The following is an 18,861-nucleotide window of genomic DNA, read 5'->3' on the forward strand; positions in this document are numbered from 1 at the left end:
TGTTTAAGAGCTGTTGTTACTCAGGTACAGAGCTAACACCTGGACCCTGTTGTCCAGGTGTTGTCAAGGAAGTGTAAAGCTCATTAGCTTGTTTTCCAACCTCAGATGTGCTTAATTTGCATCCATACCATGCAGCTATCCAGCACTGAGGCTGTCCAGTCAGCAAGACATCCACCTCCTAACAGTATTGTACCTACTGCAGCATGTGTCGTACTCTATTTAACTCAACCAATCAATACCAACAACGCTGAGAAGCAGGAAAGAAATGTCAGGTAATTAATTCTGAGGACCTTCTAACTATTGCTACATAAAAAGCATCCTTTTCTCCCATCCTTGACGTGTTAGGTTAGTTTTCCTCTTGTTCAAAGGCTTCACAGATCAAGCTAGGACCTTGCAAGACCAGGCCTGGGGGGGAGTTTGGTACCACACTGAGAATGACAGGGAAGGGGGACCCTGAAGGTAAATTTGGCATTGAAAAATGCTGAGTTTGCAAATCCCTGTGTTCCTTGTAGAAACAAGTACTGTTGGCATCACAAAGCTTTAAAAGGAGACCTTGGTAGAATACATAACCCTTGGGTTTCCGCTAGTTTAAAATGCCTGTAGAGACTGGGGAGAGGCAAATCTGCTTTGGGATTCTCCAGTATTCAAGGCACAAAGCTCATGGAATGTTTTATTTATCTGGTAAAATGGTGCACAAGGATTTTTTGTGACTGTCATTTTTCCTCTGTAAAATAAACTTCTTTAGTTAAGAAGTCCAGGTCCAGACAGGATTGGGAAAAGTTAAGAAACACAGCTGTGCTGCATATTATAATAAAACAGCACAAAATCCAATCACAAAGAGTAGGTGGAAGATGATGTCTGCAAGAGAAACATAGACTAAATGTGAGTACTTCCCTGTCAGCTGCCTTTCGCGTTCTCTTCCCACCCTCATCAGTGCAACTGCATGCCCCTAATGTGGCTCTGTCACCATATCAAGTTTTAAAAAATAGGCTTTGAAAGTCCTTTTTCAAACCCTCTCCAAATAGAAATGCTTTCAGTCATCTCCATTAATGCAGTGAAACATGCTTGTTCCTTTTTGGGAAGAGGGTGTGAAAATACGAGGAAGTAATGTTCAGTATTGGAAGTTATTGGTATGATTTTATTGTCCAGAGTGAAGGATGTGCCAAAAAGAGGAAAACAAAGTGTGTAATGTTGAGAAATAAAATTTCATTTTGAAATATTTCCTTCTGTCAAGTTTACTAGATTTTTCAGCTCTTTCTTTGAATTACGGGTTTTATGTTGACAGAGTCACTCAAAAATCCATATTTGGGATTGATATTTTCATTGTCATACTTTGCTATTTACCTGAGAGTGTGTAAAATCTGGATAAACCTTTGCCTGTATAAAATAAAAGAAAAAGATAACATTGGTATGGCATGTTTAAAATAGGGCAAAGTGCACCAGTGTGCTTTGTAAAAGCAGAACAGATAACGTTTGCCACATTGAAATTCTGGATATTTCTTCCTCTTGGCTTTGCTGTCTGAGGTTATAAAAGGATCCTCAGTTCTTTTATCTTCTAAAATTGATGGGGGTTTACTGGTGCAACATACTGAGTTATAATAATGCTGCTCTACATGTACTTGTAATTTTAAATTGGCTTTGAGGTTGGTGTCATGTAGTTGATAAACTAGTACAAAGGGCTCTAGTGAAAACACGATTTAGGCATACCTTGTTCCAAGGACCTGTTTCAAAAGATGTGCTGGATCTGCAGAATTAAACCAGCTCAGGGAGAATTTCCTGGTGGCTCCAGGAGGCAGCAGTTCAAGGAAATGGGCATTGCTTTATAATGGGGAAACCTGATGGCAGTTCAATTTGTGTATCAGGAGGGATAGGCACAAAGGGTTAACCTACCAGAGTTATGGGTATGCTGAAGTACCAATCCGCAGTGTAAAGAAAAGCTTTCCTGCTGCTTCTAAGCCTGACCTCTCTCCCACTCATGTGCAATCTATCAGAGCTTGTCTGGGCTGTTGCTGAGGTCAGATGCAGGTGAGCAGAGTTTACTTTGCTAACTTGGTGTGTAAGGGGTTTGGCCATTTGTCATTAATGCCAAATGGGTGCCTCTACTCACTTTGGAAATGAGGAGAGTTTCACCGAGCTCTTCTGCCAGAGCCCGGAGGGGACCAACTTCTGTTCAGGACTCCTGCTGCCACGGGGGAAAGGGCTCTGGCAGAGGGCTTCAGCTCCTTCTGCTTGCTCCTACTCTGCGAGCCTCGGGTGGCTCCCACCTTCATTGCTTCCCAAAGGGAGAAACACCCCAGAAACCCAGTCACTTACTCCGTACAGCGATCTCCGCCACTAAAACACCTCCAGTTTGTTCCATGCGCTGTTTTCGTTTGTCACATGTCTCGAGAGATCAGAGAGAAAGTCATGTATACCAAAAAAAATCAAAAATAATTAAAAAAAGATCCAAACCCAATTCTCATGTTTCCATCCAAGGAAATTAAATCTGTGTCAATATTGCTGCAAATTTTCTAGGGATTTTTTTTTTTCCCCCTGTAATTATTGGGGTTTTTTGGTGCAGGAGAGATTTAAGGAGAGTCTTTACAGTGCATTTTCTGAGGGTTTTGGCATGCCACAGCCCTTACAGTGACTGTCAGTGAAAGTGCTCTTTTCAGTTGTGAGTTGGCAGGAGCCCAGATGGGTGTCCGCTTGCAAATCACAGGTCCTCCTCAGTTGCCCTTTCCACCCTGCCTTAAACAGGGTGACACCTGTGAAGGCTTCTGTTGTTTATTGCTAATTATAATTGTTGCCTATTGGGTAGAAACAGGAAGCAGCAAATCCCTTCCATACAGATCACCTCATGTCCAGCACTAATGATGGCTGTCACAGCTGACAAGGTCTGTGTTGGAGGCAGTGCTCTACAGATTAAAGGTCCTTGTCCATCCCCTGACCTTTGCAGATCCCCAGCTGTGGGCATATTTTTTTTTTTTTTTTACAAACTCAGCGTGTAGTAATTCTGGTTATGAGTTGCTTGTAAGCATAGACCCCCAGCTTGGTTCAACCTTAATTGCAGCAGACCACCAGCTGCATTTTTGGGTTGAAAGTGGACTCGAGGGATGTTAGCCTGATCGAGCAATTATCCTACGCTGGATGGTGAGGAGGGAATTCCACCCTGTGCCTGAAAGGATGATGTAGATGTTTGGCAGTACTGTCAGAAAGGCAGATATGGAGTACTGGGTTTGTGTTTTCTTTTAACCCTGGTCTATGTCTGGATAAAAAGTTGAAGAAATCTTTAAGAACAAACAACAAAATCCAAGCCCAGAGTTTTTTCTTTTGCCTTTGAAACTTAGAATTTCTAACAATGCATTTTTGTCAGACCTGCAAATTTTGCACAAATCAGTGCCCCCTGCTTAGCACTGAGGCTGGGTAATAAGCTGCTATCCTAATTTGGCTCCTGGACTGAGAAAGGGTTTAGAAATAAAAGTTGGTTTCACCAGGAGTGATGCTTTCTCTTCTCCAGCAAGAAATATTTGTTGCTGAAACAAATGTATGTCGGCCAAGGAGTATTTTGGGCTTTCATTTCAGGTTAAATAAAATTTGACTTCATTTTATAGCAATGACACACTCATTGCGTAAGAGAAAGAATAGTGAAGCTCTGACTTAGTGAAGGAGGGAGAGGGAAGTCTTGAAAGACAGGCACTTGAGTAGCCCTTACCCTTGCATCAGCTGGTGCAAGCAGTGTGCACCTTCCCGTCCTAAATAACACTCCCGTATTAGCACCCCCATCTCATTCCCACCTAAGATCACAGGAGCCTACTCTTCGACCTCAGTTCCTGCTCCAGTGACAATTTAGGTACTTCATGCAGAACAGGAAGGCTGCAAGAGCAGGAACTTACTGCAGCTCGTTGCAGGATAGCAGAGAGGACTTTCCCTGGGAAGGGGGACTGGGAGGTTTTGTTTGACTAGCGATGGGCTTTGAGCCAGGTTCTCCCGCTGCCCCCAGGGTGCCCTCAGCACTGAGATATTTGGTAAAATGCAAAAAAGCTCTACTTTCTCCCTTTTTTCAGGCTTGTGTTTAACTGTAGCTGTTTGTCAGACAGGACTGTAGCCTGGGATATCAACAAGAACTGGGTTTTTCAATGGCTGCCTTGTTTCTCAATACATTTAAACAAGTTGCCCAATGTTGCATACAGTGCCTGTGGCATGACGGGGTCGGGGTGCAGGGCTGGCCACTCAGGTTTGCGCATTGCGGTGGCCCCATTTACTGAAAGCCCTGGCCCTGGCTCTGCACCCAGCATGCCCTCAGGAAGGTCTCGACGTCCTCTGTCTAAATTTAGCACTGCGTGTTTCTCTGGGAGGGAGGTCTTACCACCGGGCAGGAGAACTTCTCGCTGTCACAGACGTGCGTCTCGCAGTGCAGCCAGACCTTGGACAGCTTGGGGATGTTACGGAAGCGGAAAGCATTGAACTGGAACGTCGCCCGGCTCGTTTTCCCGTTCTCGTGCACAAGGATGGAGTTGTCCGTGGCACACCTGTGTTGTGTATGGAGAAGCAGTGTCAGAGCCTCCGCGGCTTCAGGGAAACATCTCCTGAGGTCGCGGTCTGATGAATGCATTTGGCCTGCTGTGGGCCAGCTTCTCTTTTGCCCCCTCATCCCCCAGTCCCCGGCCTTCTGCCATCCTCAGGGCTGGGCTGGGCAGAGGTGCTCCCCCAGGTCCCACCGGCACCTACCCCTTGGTGATCAGGGGCCAGTGGATCTGGTAGAAATACTCTGAGGAAGGAGTTGCCCAGCAGTTGTTGAGAACAACTTTGAACCTGGGGAGATATAAACCCCAGATTAGCAGGGAATGTCCTGACTGCCAATTTATTAATTATTACTCCTTCCCTTGCCTACCTGTCGCTTAAGCCCTTAGCTTCAACTCCGGCAAATATGTCAGAACCAATTTCTGATGTTTCAACGACGAAAGGGGCTTCTTTTATACTTGAAAACTTGGCATTCTTTGAAAGACAAAGAGAAAGGCATCATATGTTACTAGTGACATGCAAAGCAAAAGCAGGTGGCAACTTCAGACAGCTCTGGAGAGATGGACTCCAGGAGTCTGGGCTCTTCCTGCAAGCTGCAAACGCTACACCTAGTAGTAGGACTATTGAAAGCCCAAGATGGTGTTTAAAAATCTTTTTGTTAATGTTTGGCTTATAATGATAATAAGTGACAGAATTTGATGCTGTTTGGGTTGTGGTGTGTGTTATATCACAGCATGGGTGAGAAGTGAGCTTGCTGCTGCCTCTGGTACACCAGAGGTGGTGGTGGAAGCTGGTGGGAGTAGGGGACTGGAGATAACTGTATGGAATGGGAAGGGGCTTGGGAGATGGCCACGTGTCAGGGAAAAGGAATGAAGACAAGCAGAAATCACGTGCCTGTGCGCAAAGGGTTCAGCGCTCTGAGATTTGTACTTGTGGTGGCCGGCATGGGGAGAGCTGTGGGGGCACAAGTGTGCGGAAAGAGCTCTGCCAGCTATAGTCATTCACCTGCTAAAAAGCCAGTCTGCTCAAAGTAGTGCGGTGTGCGGTGCTCAGATGAAAAAGTTCGGTTACAAATACACTGAAGTACCTACTTAAATCACACTGCTTTTTATTGCATAAGGTCATAATGAAGCTAGCACCAGAACTATATAAAGAGTAACATGTTTAGTTGTAGAATTTGTTTACTTTGTTAAATCTACACAGCAGGATTCAGGTATATGTAGCTCTGGAGCTGTTGGACTATATTGCCCTGCGGTGCTTGCTCAGTTCCCTGGTACTGATTTTATGTACCTTTCCTCGCCTACACAGCGAGGTGGCTGTGAGGCACTACAGTATTCCCACTGCAACATCTGATAGATTACATGCACTGAAGTTAAGGCTGTGTTTAGGTTAGTGACCTATGGCTGTTAAGTGCCCTGAGAAATTCTCATTTAACCAAAGATTTCTCCCGAAGGAGAGAACTTGCAGAAGTACTGTCACAAAACTCCTATCAGTCCTTGTGCTAAAACGAGTTGAACCTGGTAATAATGCTTCTTTTTCCAAACTCTATTGCTCTACACTGTTTTAGGGTATTATCTTGCTTTTCTTCACAACAGGTTTCAGTGTTGAAGGTCTGATTTCCATTCAGGCTCCAGCCCCTCATGCTGCATTACAGTCCTTTGGTGTTAACGGTGTGTCACAGACTAAAGGGCAGGTGAGACTGAAGGGTTTCCACTGGCTCACACTGCAGCTTGGGCACTGCTTCTGGATGAGGAAATGGGCACATGAAGCACCTGGAAGTATAGCCCACCAGAGGCAGAGGGCTGTCTCAGGCAGCAGCAGAGATGTATAGCAAGGCAAAATAAACCTTTTATTTCCGTTTTGCAAAAAAAAAAAAAAAAAAAAACAATCGAACATTTCATTGAAAGTAACCTTTTCTCCCCAGTGAAAACGTGAACAAAATAACAAAGGAGTGGTCTATTAGCTTTCTGAGCTTGTTCTGTACTTCTGCTCAGTGGGAAAATGTATTAGTACAGTTCAGCCACTCCTTCCTTGACTCCTGGGAGCCCCATGGCCATTAGAACAAAACAGTTGTTTGGCAGAAAATTAAAGGTACCAGAGATTCATTGCTCACTGTCCATCATTTGTTTTTGTAGCTTGACTTGACAGGACTTGACAGGAGCAGTGTGGTACCTCCTGGGACCTTGCCAGTATCTACTACCAGTGTACCATATATCAGAAAGAAAAAGACCACATGGGCTTTCATGTGGCACCCAAAGCCTGACAAAATGTTTAGTGATCAATTGGTGCCCAAAATGCAGGGTGTAGGGGGAGAGATTTCCATCAGTCCACCTTGTGGTAAATACTCCCTCTACCTGGCCTATAAATTTAACACAGTATGTTATTAGTTGTGCTTTTTCTAGCTGTACTAAAATAGAGGGGCTGTTTTGGTGTTTTTGACTGTGCTTTGCTGGAAAAAAGGCTCCAGGATCAGGAGCTGGCTGCTCCAGCAGCACAGCAGAGCTGTGGAGAGGAGAGGGATGTTTCAAAAGATCAACCTGATATCCAGGGACAATATCTTGTTGGAAAAAAAATTGCAGCATGATATCCAGGGACAATATCTTGTTGGAAAAAAAATTGCAGCATGACCTAAACATCTCTGGGGAACACGAGATATCTGTCGGGTGAGAGGACCAGGAAGCAAACTGCAAGAGAAATGCATGGAGCTTTGCTGTATCTATAGAGACTATGTGATAGCAGCAGTGCCTGCAGATGCATGCTGCTTTTTCAGTGGGACTACAAACAAGTTTTGCTTTTTCTTATAAAACCTGTCAGCATGTTAGAAATGTGCCTCTCAGCAGAAAAATCTGCCCGATTTGGACAGATTAAAAGAACAGTTGGCATGTGTCTGCTCTGTTCAGTTTAAGTATATCCCTGTTAATCAGCAGAAACAAGGACCCCTGCAAACTCCACTGTAGTTATCTGTTCCAGACTAGTGATATGCTCCATGACACATAAAAGTCAGGAGCAGCAGCCCTTTTTTTCCAGCTCTTAGGCTGAAGCCTGTGGAAGGTGAAGGCGAAAAGCTGGGTGGCAAAGAGCACTTACAGAGTAGAAGTTGAGGGACAACTGACTTTCAAATGAGCCGGAGCTCCCATTCTTCACATGGACGGTGGCCACCCTGGGGACATAACAAGGTTTCTGTATGAGTGAGACGTGGTGCTGAAGATGAGGTGCGGTGCACTTCCAGAAGTGGACGTACCTTTGGTCAAAGGCAGCCTGGTTCACCAGGTAGTTGGCATTGTATGTGCACGTAAATGAGTAATTCACGGGCTGGCTCTTCACAATTACTGAGGAGTCATTGGAGACGATTGAGTTGTAGAAATGATAAACGGGGTTCTTGAACTGTGGATGGCGAGACAGAGAAATGTAGGCAGTACTGAGTCTTTGAGGCGTCAGGAACAACTTTGTAGTTTGAAACATGAAGACCCTGGTGACAAAACACTATCCCCAAGGAAACATGGTTTTGTAGTTCTTTATATGCTGTGCTGCCTATACATATGCCTTACTATATATATGTTCTGTGTAATAGAGGTGCAAATGGGTGACTAACACACAGACATTTTGCCTGTAGATGCAAAGCATAACTATTTGATTCTTCCTTCTCCCTGATATTGGAGTTTGCCTTCTTCCATCAGTACTTAAAGCCTACTCCAAGCTGAAACAAACAGGACTCTCTCAAGTGAGTCCAGCTGATTTCTGAGTCCAGCTCGGAAATGTTGACCTTGATAGTCTTACCTCTGACTGCGTCCCACAGTATGATTTGTTTTTAGGTGACAGGTCTGGGATTGTGAATTGGTAATATCCTGAATCATGGATCCCATTGTAGCAAATGCCTCCGAGTGCCAGCTGATTAACCTCCCATCCATAAGGACACTCCGGAATTTTGGTAATGATGGTTTTAGGATAGCAGTATACCAGAATTACATCTGCAAGGAAAATAATACTGAATAAGAGTGATATTCAGTGGTGTTTTTCTTTGAAAGACGTGGGTCTGCACACCTACTTTGCATTGGGATTAAACTTCTGTGAGCAGGGATATGTGCTGGAAGGTCCTCTAACGTGAGCAGCTTTTGCTACACAAAACTAACCTTTGGGTTGTTAAATTCTGTACTCTTTGGAAGAGTTTGGCCTTTGCCTTCTAATCAATGCAGAACTTTGTGTAAATTTTTTATCTTTCTGGAATAGCTGGTTGAGGAGCAGAGACACTGCTGAGAAACCTGAAGTGAAAAATGGCTGCGCTGAAATCTGTCAGATTAGCTTATGCTGGCAGAGCTGGCTTCTGTAACGCCACTGATTCTGTAAAAATAATATTGGTGAAGTTGTTTGTTAGGCTTTGGTAGATCTGCACCTTTTTGTATCGGTGTTAGATCTAGGCCACGATAGATATTCTGCCCTTTCTCTCCTTTCACTGGTGTTGCAGTGCCAGCGCAAACTGAATTTTTACCATTCTCAAGTTAAAAGCTAAGATCTAAAAATGAACTGAAAAGCCTAGCCCTGTTAATGGCAATAATAAATGAACTGAAGAGCCTAGCCCTGTCCATAGCAATAGTAAATGAACTGAAATCCTAGCCCTGTTAACAGCGATGGTTAATAGCAGTGGAATATGTTTCCAAACGTGGTGATTGCTAATACAACCATGAATATTGAACATCATAACTTAAAGACTGATCGCTTCATGATAGGAGAATTGGACATTTTTCAGAGAATCAGGCAGTGCAAATTTGAATGTCCGATGGGAATTTAAAGGGCAAATATTGACTAACCATTAGTGACCTGAAAATTGAGAAAGACTTCCAACTACTACAGTCAGAAAAAAGACGCCCTGCCTGGAATTACTCAATTATTTCTTTTAAAGCCCTTGACACTGTCATTTTTATGATAAAAGCCTCATTTTGTAGCCTTTCCATGTCTGTTAGGGAATACTCAGGGAAAGTCAATAATGGACCTTAACAACTCACTCCTTTCTGGTCAACAAACCTTTGGCACACGCAGGCTGATTCTGCTTCTGTTGATGGTCAGATTTGTAACTCTGGTGACTTTACAGCTATGAAAATTCCTGCAGTTCAGAGAAACTGCTTGTGCAAACGAAGGTACTGAAATAAATGGCTAGAGGGCCATATACTTAAGGTATACCATGAAATAGTAATACTGACAGTAGTCTGACACCAGTCACGCACATACAAAGCAAACACTCTATACTGAGGCGTATTCCAAAACATTTCTAAAGCACATTTCTTAATTGTAGTGAATTCTACATTACAGGTCTGCCTGGCACCAGATCATTTGAGTTTCTAGGCAGAATGCAGTGTGCAATTAGAGCCTTACCTTCAGTGATTTTTGGTTTTTTTCTTGTTTAGCAGTGTGGTTCAGGATTTCAGCCCAAGCACATTTATTCACCACAAGTCATCTGCAGTCAGTGGGACTGAAGCCCAGCTTGGGAAGCAAAGATCTGCTGCATCTAGCCTATGCTATTGCAGATAATTTCTAATTGTTGTTTTCTTTGCCGTTTTATGCCTGAATTCTGCTTGTGCTTAACTTTATTGCACTATGATTATTGCACAGAGTGAAGCATATGCCTAATTCTCTGTGGGGCTAGGACTTTAGTGGTATGTGCTTTATTGTGCTAGCTGAAAGCAGATCAATAAAAATGTAAATAAAAAATGTAAGGATTAGCACTCCAGAATCCACAGGTTAACTTTTTGAAGAAAAACTTTCCACTTTTAAATAGAAAAAAACCCTTTGGCAGCTTAATTACAAGAGAAGATCATAAGAGACTTAAATTATTTTACCTGCTTTATTTGGATTGCAAGGCCCCGCAAGAGCTTGAGCCAAGATGACCAGCAGATAAATAGTAAGAGTCACCATTTCTTGCAATGACCTGAGGACACAGGGAATAAAAGCTGCAATTGTCTTTAAAATTGGAAAGAGAAACAATGCATTGACTGCAGACCTGAAAGTGTAGCTACTGTTAAATACGTTCTTCTTGCAGAGAGAAACAAATAACATTACTGATATTCTGTCATCCAACTTAATTGCATCTACAGGATAAATATTTCCAAGACCTTTATTATCACTGGGTCACTATTGTGACAATTTTACTATTTCAGTTTAGTGGTGGCTTTTAATTATTCTAGTTTTTCTTTGTTCTTGTAGAGTCTAAACCTGAAGTGTTAGTATAACCAAGTGAAACTGAAACAATGTAATCTGAGAATAGAGGGAGTAGAAATTACTAGAAGAAATATGATGCAATAACATACATACTGTGCTTATAAATTTAATGCTGAAACTATTCTCTGTGGTGATGGCTATCCTGATGTATATAATCTTAACTTCATGTAGCTCAGTTTTGGTAAATCATGCATTTTCTCCTTTACTGCTAAATGTTGAGTTTTTAGGAAAACAGGGAGAAGCATGCACAGCCTGTGGGATTGGGACTGGAGTTCTCATATTTTCCTTTGTTAGACATTCCTCAGTGTCAGCCCTCATATACATATTACTGAGCAGACTGTCAGAAGTAACAATTATCATTTAGGTAAAGACAAAAAATCTTCCTGATTAAGTATTTCCAACAAAAACAATCAGTTTCAACAATTTCACTCAGCCTCTATTTAAAAATGCATAATTATAAAAGGCTCATACAGTATATTTCAGTGACGATTCCTTCTAATTATAATCCTATGCATTCTACAAGAAATTAAGTATTATACCTACGAGACAGGAAGGGGCTAAGTATTTCAGATTTTCATTCCGGTCTTATTCCAATAGCTGCGCTGTCGGCTCTTCCCAAGATGTCCTCTTTCAAATGAACCCAGCTGGCGTTATCTTCGCTTTATATAAGCAATCTTGTAAAAGGAGCCCATCTCTGGTTAAATCTCAACCCACCAGTATTGTCCAGTGAGGGAGGGAAAAAAGAGTTATAGAAAAGCAGTTCTCTTCCCCTGGATGGGACTGTGTTGCAGCTATTTGATTTTTTTGAAAGACTTCCTATGGTGGCTTTTTACAGATCTTGAAAATAATTGAACAGAAACCTGCTGAGGGTATATAACTGGCACAAAATTTTTGTTTTACATGTTAATTAGGAAAATGTAGAATTTCTGCAAAGGTGAAGCCGCAGCTGCCTTCTAGAATTCAGCGAAAATGTATTTATAGGAATTAGATGCCTGTCTTGAATGGCTTATTGACAATGTCAACCTTTTGTGCCATGCAAGTGGACAAAAGTAATTTCAACATATATATACCACCTTGGGGTTTGTTTTTTTTTTACTTATTTTTTCTAAAAGTTCACAGGCATGTAATCTGAATTTAGGTAGGATCTTCCATAAGCCTAAGTATTATACCACATAATTATAGTACCTATATAAGGTACTATATACCTACATATAAGACTATGTAATATACATTAAATATTACACTATAGAATGTGTAAAATTGGCCATTGCACAGAAAGCTGAAACAAATTTGCTCTTCATATGAGCATCAATCATGTGGTTGCTGTATGAAAGCCTTGGTTAGCTGGTAAGATTTTCTGCTGACCTATTACATCCTGTTTGTGTTAGCTTTTAGTGATAGGCCCAGAAAAAGGACTTGGGTACGCTACTGCTATTTTACACGCTTGTATAACAAATGTGAGTTGTAAACAGTCTTGCCACATAAACTGGCACGGCCTCAACTTTGGGCATGTGTGTATCCACCCAGATCCGGGTGCTGTTGAGCTACTTATGCTCTGATATCTGTCCTGAGTCACAAAACACAGAGGATCTTGCTGACCTTGCCTGTGGGACCCAGTCCTGTGGGGCTCCTCAGAGACGATTTTGGTGTCTCTTTCGGTGGAGAGCCTCATTCTGCCCCATCTGTGGCAGGAGTTTGGTGTGGATCTGCCTTCTCTCAAGCAACTTTTGGCACGTAGGGGTTACAGTAGTAAAGCTGTACCAGTTGTCATTAGTCTGGAGTTTTTGAGGGAGGAGGGAGTGGGATGGAAGAGCCCACTCAGTGGCCCTGACCTTAACCTGAAATGCTAGACAATGAGTTTTCAGCTCTCCCGTGGGTGAGATTTATGGGTGTACCTTCAGGAAAGCATTCACTACAAGGAGCGTCTCAAGCCAGATGGCATTAGCAAAGCATGGCCATGACTACACCATGCATTGTAAGGGATGCCAGCTCTCGCCCAGTGATGATGGTGTGCAGGTGAATCTGCAATGATATGAAAATGTTTATAAGTAATTAGGGTGATTTCTGCTTCTTGCAAACTGATCCAAAGCCCTAAAGAAAGGTTGAAAAGCCCATAAATTTCTGTGTTTAATTTCAAACAATAAGCCTGAACCTAGACCTGAAGCTTCATAAGGATTGCAATACAGAGCACATAACAGGCTGCTCTCACTCTTCTTGCGAGCCAAGTCCTGCAAGCCATCACATTCTGATTTAAATGAGATTACTGAAAGATGTACACATGAGTAAAATCCTTCAGCCAGGGTTTGTTGTTATTTTAATTGAATTAAAGAATTTAATTGACTCAAGAAGAAGAACCAAAGCTCATAGATGATTTGGTGTGACCTAACTAGGGATTATCCTTATCAGAAATCCTAAAATAAGGAAGAGTTAGCTCTAGGTGTCTGTTTTATAGCCTCACCCCATATCCTGCAGGCATTGAGGCCCAAATTTGATTTCCTAAGCCCAACTCTGAATATACACTGTGTAAGCATTCACTTATTTTTGTCTGTCTGTGTGTGTGAGTGTGTATTTGGTCTGGACCACAAACCAGAGTTTCTGGTGAGACATTATGACCCACCCTGTTATCAAGCATATATAGTCCAGAAACAAGGGGAGGCTTGCAGGAGAAAGCTTGTGACTTTGTGCATGAGAAAGGCCTCATGACCTTGTACAAACTGATTCTTCAAGGTCAAGGGACCAGATTCAGCCCTGGGGTTGGACTTGGTCTCTCAGGTCTGCCCACACAGGGCTGATTTTGAGCATAAGATATTTGGCTAAGCTTGATTAGGCATTGAGTAAATGCCTTGCTAAAAATGATATAAGTGGTCAACCTCGCCATAACATTAAGAAAGCACCTGAAACACAGATTAGCTTTGTTCTGATGATTTTTAGCAAATACTGTAATTAAATTATCATTGGTGTAATGCTACAGGTTTCAGTGGAATTACTCCAAGATGGATCTAGTCCCATAATTTTTGAAAGAAAATAAATCTCTCACTATCTTCTCACAGAAAAGTAATCTCCATGTACATAATAGCCCTTTTAGGTGAAAGGTAGCAAACAGAATAAAATCCATGAAACAAATTTGGCAGAAGTGTCAGCTGGTGTATAGTAGTTTGCATTTGCATAAGAAACAAGCACAAAATGTACCTAAGCCAACAAGCATTTGATACCCACTCTGATCAAAGGTGAAGGCTTGGGGAGGGGTTAGGTTTCTCTCGGTAATTGCATACACAGAAAAAGGAAAGCCATTAAATTGCAAAGCAGACCATTGAGGATTGTTGCATTTCCCTGACTCTTTCCAAGCCCATTGAATAATCTCAGCAATCTAAGTATCTGTAAAGATTTCGACAAAGAGCAAATGAAGGCCTTATTGTGAATTTCACCTACAAGGGCAGCTTGTCTCTCCAGCTTTGTTCCTTCCATTGTGATGGAAAGCTGTGCGAGTATCTACTGTCTGGTTCTTACATGAAGAAAACGAGGTTCTGCTGTTTGAATCTGCAAGGGATATTGTGACATCCAATTTTCACTGTTTTGGATAAAACAATAAACGTGAAGAGCCCCTTAGCTATATGGAAGGACTTTATGGGGTAATGAGAATCATTGGAGACAGCTAGTTGATTCCAGGAGGAGTGAGATCTGGTGACACTCACCTCTAGGCTCTAATGTACTGATGATGGTGTTTCCAGTGATGCACCAGACCTGGCATACTGTCTGAGATAAGGAGTGTATTTATCCCACAGGCATGGAGACATCCATGCCGGGTCTGGAAGCGTGGTAACTGCATTTATATTGGGCCTGCTCTGAGTTAATGGGTCCTGTTGGAAATGCAGCACTATGTTGGTACAGTCAAACTTGTCCTGGATCCTAAGTGTACAGTGAGCTGTGCTGTGTAGACTCACCGCCTCGAGTCATAAATACGTTATGGATTTCAGCATTGGTTTGCCTTTTATGGAATAAATACCTTTCCAATAGTTAGTTACTCAAGGCACGTGGTTGGTCACTCACTTCAGCACATGATTGAGTCACCATCCCTGGAGGTATTTAAAAGACGAGTAGATTTGGCACTTAGGGAGATGGTTTAGTGGTGGACTTTGCAGCGTTAGGTTTACAGTTGGACTCGATCTTGAAGGTCTTTTCCAACCTAAATGATTCTATGATTCTATTCTATGATAGTTCAACCTTGTGAGCAAATGATAGAACCATGCAGGTGCATAACAGAGCACCTGGGACCCACAGGTACCCTTCCCCTTAAGTCCTCATTCTTCAATAACTGCACAAAGCAAATCAGAAGGAGGGGAAATTAGAGGAAATCTTGTTTGTGGAAGAAGAGGTCACATAAAAATCAGAGATGAAGGTTCAGGCCACCGGAAGAGACAGTCTTCTGCTCTAAACCTCCTCACGCATCACCTGTCTGTCTGTGTAACTACGCAACGCTGAATCATAATTTTTCAGCAATCACCTGCAGCCATACGCTTGGTGAGGCAGCGCTGCTGTTGGTACGTGCACTCCCTGGGGTGTGGGTTAGCAGAGACTCTCGGCTGAAGAAGCATTCCCTTGACATTTCTGCTTTCCAAGGCATTCACACAGACATTTACAAAAGCAAATCTTGCCGAGCACAGAATTGGCTGAAGTAAATAATCATATTTTATGTTCATTTGAATGCCTGATCCTGTTGCTGTTTAGCTTTGCCAGCGTATTCAGAGTAATATTCTTTGGAAGCTTCTCCAGCAAAGTTCTGCCTGGGGTTTGCTACTGTTGGAAGAAAACATCAGTTTCCAGCTGAGTTTCCTTGAAGCCTTTGTGTGGGTAAGTGTTTTATTTGGCATATTTTTTTATGGGCTGTCTTGGAGCTAGCTAGTTATGCAGGCTAAGGATTTTGGGCTTCATTTAATAAAGGCATGGGGCTTGATTTAATAAAGGCATGAGACACGTAAAACAGGTCATGCAAGACCAGAACTGATGACTTACACTGGTCATGTGAGACCACAGCCATCCTTGGGCTACCACCTTTTGGAGATGCCTAAACTTGCCAGGCACTTGATTCATTTGCCTAAATGAGGCATGTATTGCATTAACAGGTGCTGTAAGGTGGCCAAGATATCTGCAGCTGTGACACAGAACATCTAGGAGACTCAAGCACTTTTAGAGTGGGATCGCAGGCTACTCAAGGACATCTTAAATGGCACTGGATGTCCGTGTGTGAGCATCTGAATTGAGACCAACAAGGCACGCTGCTCTGGTTGGCTTGACATTCATTTTTTGTTTGCCTTGGAAGTCGAAGCACCCCTGCATGCTGTGCGGCACACGTGCCTGAGCCCACTCCAGTCGGCACAGTGCCCTCAAATTACTCATTGAGTGCCCAAGGCTAGCTTCTAGGTAGAAGTTAGAGCACTTCTGGGGAAAGATGGCTTTGAACTCTACAGGCGAGGAGAATTGCATCTGGGTCTCCCATAGTCCTGGGCAAGGGCTCTGACCACCAGGCCTGTCTCCTCCAGCTGTCCTTTGAAGACAGCATGGCTGTGGCTGCTGGGCTCAGCTGTAATCAGTGCTGCCATAGCAGTGATACACTTGGTATGTGCCATAGCAGAACTGCAGGCATTCTCTGTTGAGAATACGTGGATTAAGTGTTTTGTAGCAGAATGACGTTGCTGGGGAATAGCATTCTGGAATCACCTGAATGTGGTGAAATGGCTTCTGAGGTGCTTAAGTGCTTTTTTGGATCTCAACCATGCCGTCCTGTATAACACCTTGTAAGCCTTTTAGTTCTTGTTATCTCAACAACAGGTCTTGATCTCTTGGCAGTGTGGGTCGGGGTGGGGGGTGGGGAGGATTTTAAGAGGAAGGTGAGAAAGAAGGTAGAATGGACTCTTTGTGTCCTTCATTAGTTTAATCTTCTCAGGTTGGCAGCTGGCTCTGACACAGTAACCATTGCTGCTCTTGCTCCAGTAATGCTCTCTTTTCTGGATGTTATCTCACTAGTGCTGGGAAGGTTGCAGCAATATAGTGTTTCTCAGCTTGGGTTGGGGTATGTCACTACAACTTTGAAAGAGTCTGTAGCAGCTGTCTGATCTTCTGGCTGGTTCCTGGCCATGATGCGTTGGCCATAAATAATGCTGCTTGCCCAGCCTTACATGCTTTGCTACAGAAAAGCTGACAAAAAAAGGACTGCAGTGCAGTGAGGCATTAAAAATATATTAAAGGCAAATTTCTCCTTTGGTGCCCCTCAGTGGCAGTTCCATTGACCTCTGAGGAACTGACCCTAAATGTATGCTGCTTATTTTAAAAATATGGTTAAGTAAGAAAAAACAAAGCAAAGAAAAATGCAGAGGCAAACTGATAAAGAAATTTCAGAAGCAGGAGGAATGCAGAAATACAATAAAGGAATTGATTGCCACCTAGCTTGGAAGTGCCTCCATCCATTCACATTCCTAAGCCTAGAAACCCTTCCTCAGATTTGCAATCTGTATTGCCTTGGGAGCCTGGAGTACTCCTGCTCCCTCTGTAACACCTCTACCCTTAATTGAGCTACAGAGCCTGTCTCCAACTTCCCAATTACCCAATGGTCTGAGCCAGCTGAATTATAAACCTACTTTGTGGGATCTGGATAGGATTGCACACGTGAAGGACTGGTAAAAATCGGGTTCTAGAAACGCTCACTATAATTCCTATCCTTTGAAGAGTTAAGATCCATTTGTTTTCCCTATGAAATAATCTTTCAGCATCTGTAGTGCTGCCCTCTCAAATCAAACACAAACCTCTGCACTTCTATCAATAGCAGCTGCTGATTAAAATCACAGTTCTGGTTTCCCAAGCTACATAATCCTGCTAGTTCATTCTCTAGACCTACTTTTCTTAGCACACTGTATCCATTATACTAGTGTTGTCCCCATTTTTAAAAGTTTGTGATTTTTCAGCAGTCTGATAGCATCATGCTTGGAGACAGTCTCTCTTGCTGTGAAAGGGATCTGTTTGTTATAAAGAATTACGTGGCTTTGAGAGCTACGTGTATCAAACTTAACTATATTAATTAGCTTGTGCTGTGCTTGTAAAGTGATCATAATAATGCTTATCACAATCTTAGTACCATTATCTCTGTTTTGCAGATAATGGAACTGAGCCACAGAAAGGCAAAGCCCAGTGTAGGTCTCTTGAGCTGGCCATACTGCTCTTATTTCCCCTGTGTCATTGAAACGGTAAGCAGCTTGGAGGAGAAGCTATCCAAGCAAAATTTGGATGAGTCTGTCCTGTGAATAAGAAAAGCTTTCTGGGAAGCTGAAGGACAACTGCCTGGACTGTCAGGCCATGTCTTCTGGAACAGAGGACTCCCATTTATTTCAGAGGCTATTTTACCATCTAAAGTACTAATCTCCCCACTGTGTCAGTTTACTATTCACACTGGGCCTTATAGCTTACTAACGATGATTTGATGACTCACAATCCATCACCAGTTGAGTGTCTCAGTGGATTTTCCTCTTCTGATACCGTAAACAAAGTTTTTCTTCCCACTTTGTCAAGACATAGCCTTTAGTGCATTCAGCCTCCAAAAAGGTCACTTTCTGATACTTCCCATAGATAACAGACCAAATTTCAGATCAATTAAAGGATATAGTTTTCTTCAAATTGCACCAACACACTACTGATGATATACATTGAGATGGTTCTTTCCATTCACCATATTTTATAGTAGTAGAGAGATGTTACAGGCTCCGTGTAGTGGGATGAAGCAGACCAATTGAGTCCAGAAGCTTCAGGCACTCAGGTATTCATATACCTGTTGCTTTATGACTCAACCAATCACAAATAAAAACCAGATCTTTCTTTTTTAATTGGCTGTTTGAAGACAGGATTTCTTGGAGAATCACTGAACCACCGAATGCAAGAGTTGGCTGTTACTGCCCGTATGCAGCTCTTCAGAGATTTTCACAGGCTTCCTCTGATAGCCAAGTTTGAGCCAAGTTGACACCTTTGCTTTTTCTTCTGCTGGGTTGTAGCTGGTGTTGCATTGATTAACTCAGAATCAATTTGACCATCTTGTATGATGATCATAAGTACTATTTGCTAGCTTTTAAAATGGCAGTTTCTGTCTTCTAGTGTGGCTTACAGTAA

At 42.6% G+C, this 18,861-nt stretch overlaps 1 protein-coding gene across 3 annotated transcripts; it reads right to left on the bottom strand.

The window, feature by feature from the left end:
* Nucleotides 1-656: 656 nt before the first annotated feature.
* On the bottom strand, nucleotides 657-11,382 carry TECTB (tectorin beta). Of its 3 annotated transcripts, none has more exons than XM_030031370.2 (11): nucleotides 11,257-11,382; nucleotides 10,335-10,423; nucleotides 8,281-8,471; nucleotides 7,745-7,887; nucleotides 7,591-7,663; nucleotides 4,874-4,977; nucleotides 4,711-4,794; nucleotides 4,349-4,511; nucleotides 2,314-2,383; nucleotides 1,345-1,377; nucleotides 657-858 (listed from the first exon to the last, which is right to left on the bottom strand). In XM_030031370.2, the coding sequence occupies exons 2-11, from the start codon at nucleotides 10,408-10,410 to the stop codon at nucleotides 806-808; spliced, it is 990 nt and encodes a 329-aa protein (XP_029887230.1). In that variant the 5' UTR covers nucleotides 10,411-10,423; nucleotides 11,257-11,382; the 3' UTR covers nucleotides 657-805. The 3 variants fall into 3 exon arrangements, with proteins under 3 accessions (XP_029887230.1, XP_029887229.1, XP_029887231.1); XM_030031369.2 differs by having other exon boundaries at nucleotides 11,253-11,382; XM_030031371.2 differs by having other exon boundaries at nucleotides 10,335-10,455; nucleotides 11,253-11,364.
* Nucleotides 11,383-18,861: the final 7,479 nt, after the last annotated feature.

This window comes from Aquila chrysaetos, chromosome 11 (assembly GCF_900496995.4).
Source record: "Aquila chrysaetos chrysaetos chromosome 11, bAquChr1.4, whole genome shotgun sequence".
Taxonomy (NCBI): domain Eukaryota; kingdom Metazoa; phylum Chordata; class Aves; order Accipitriformes; family Accipitridae; genus Aquila; species Aquila chrysaetos.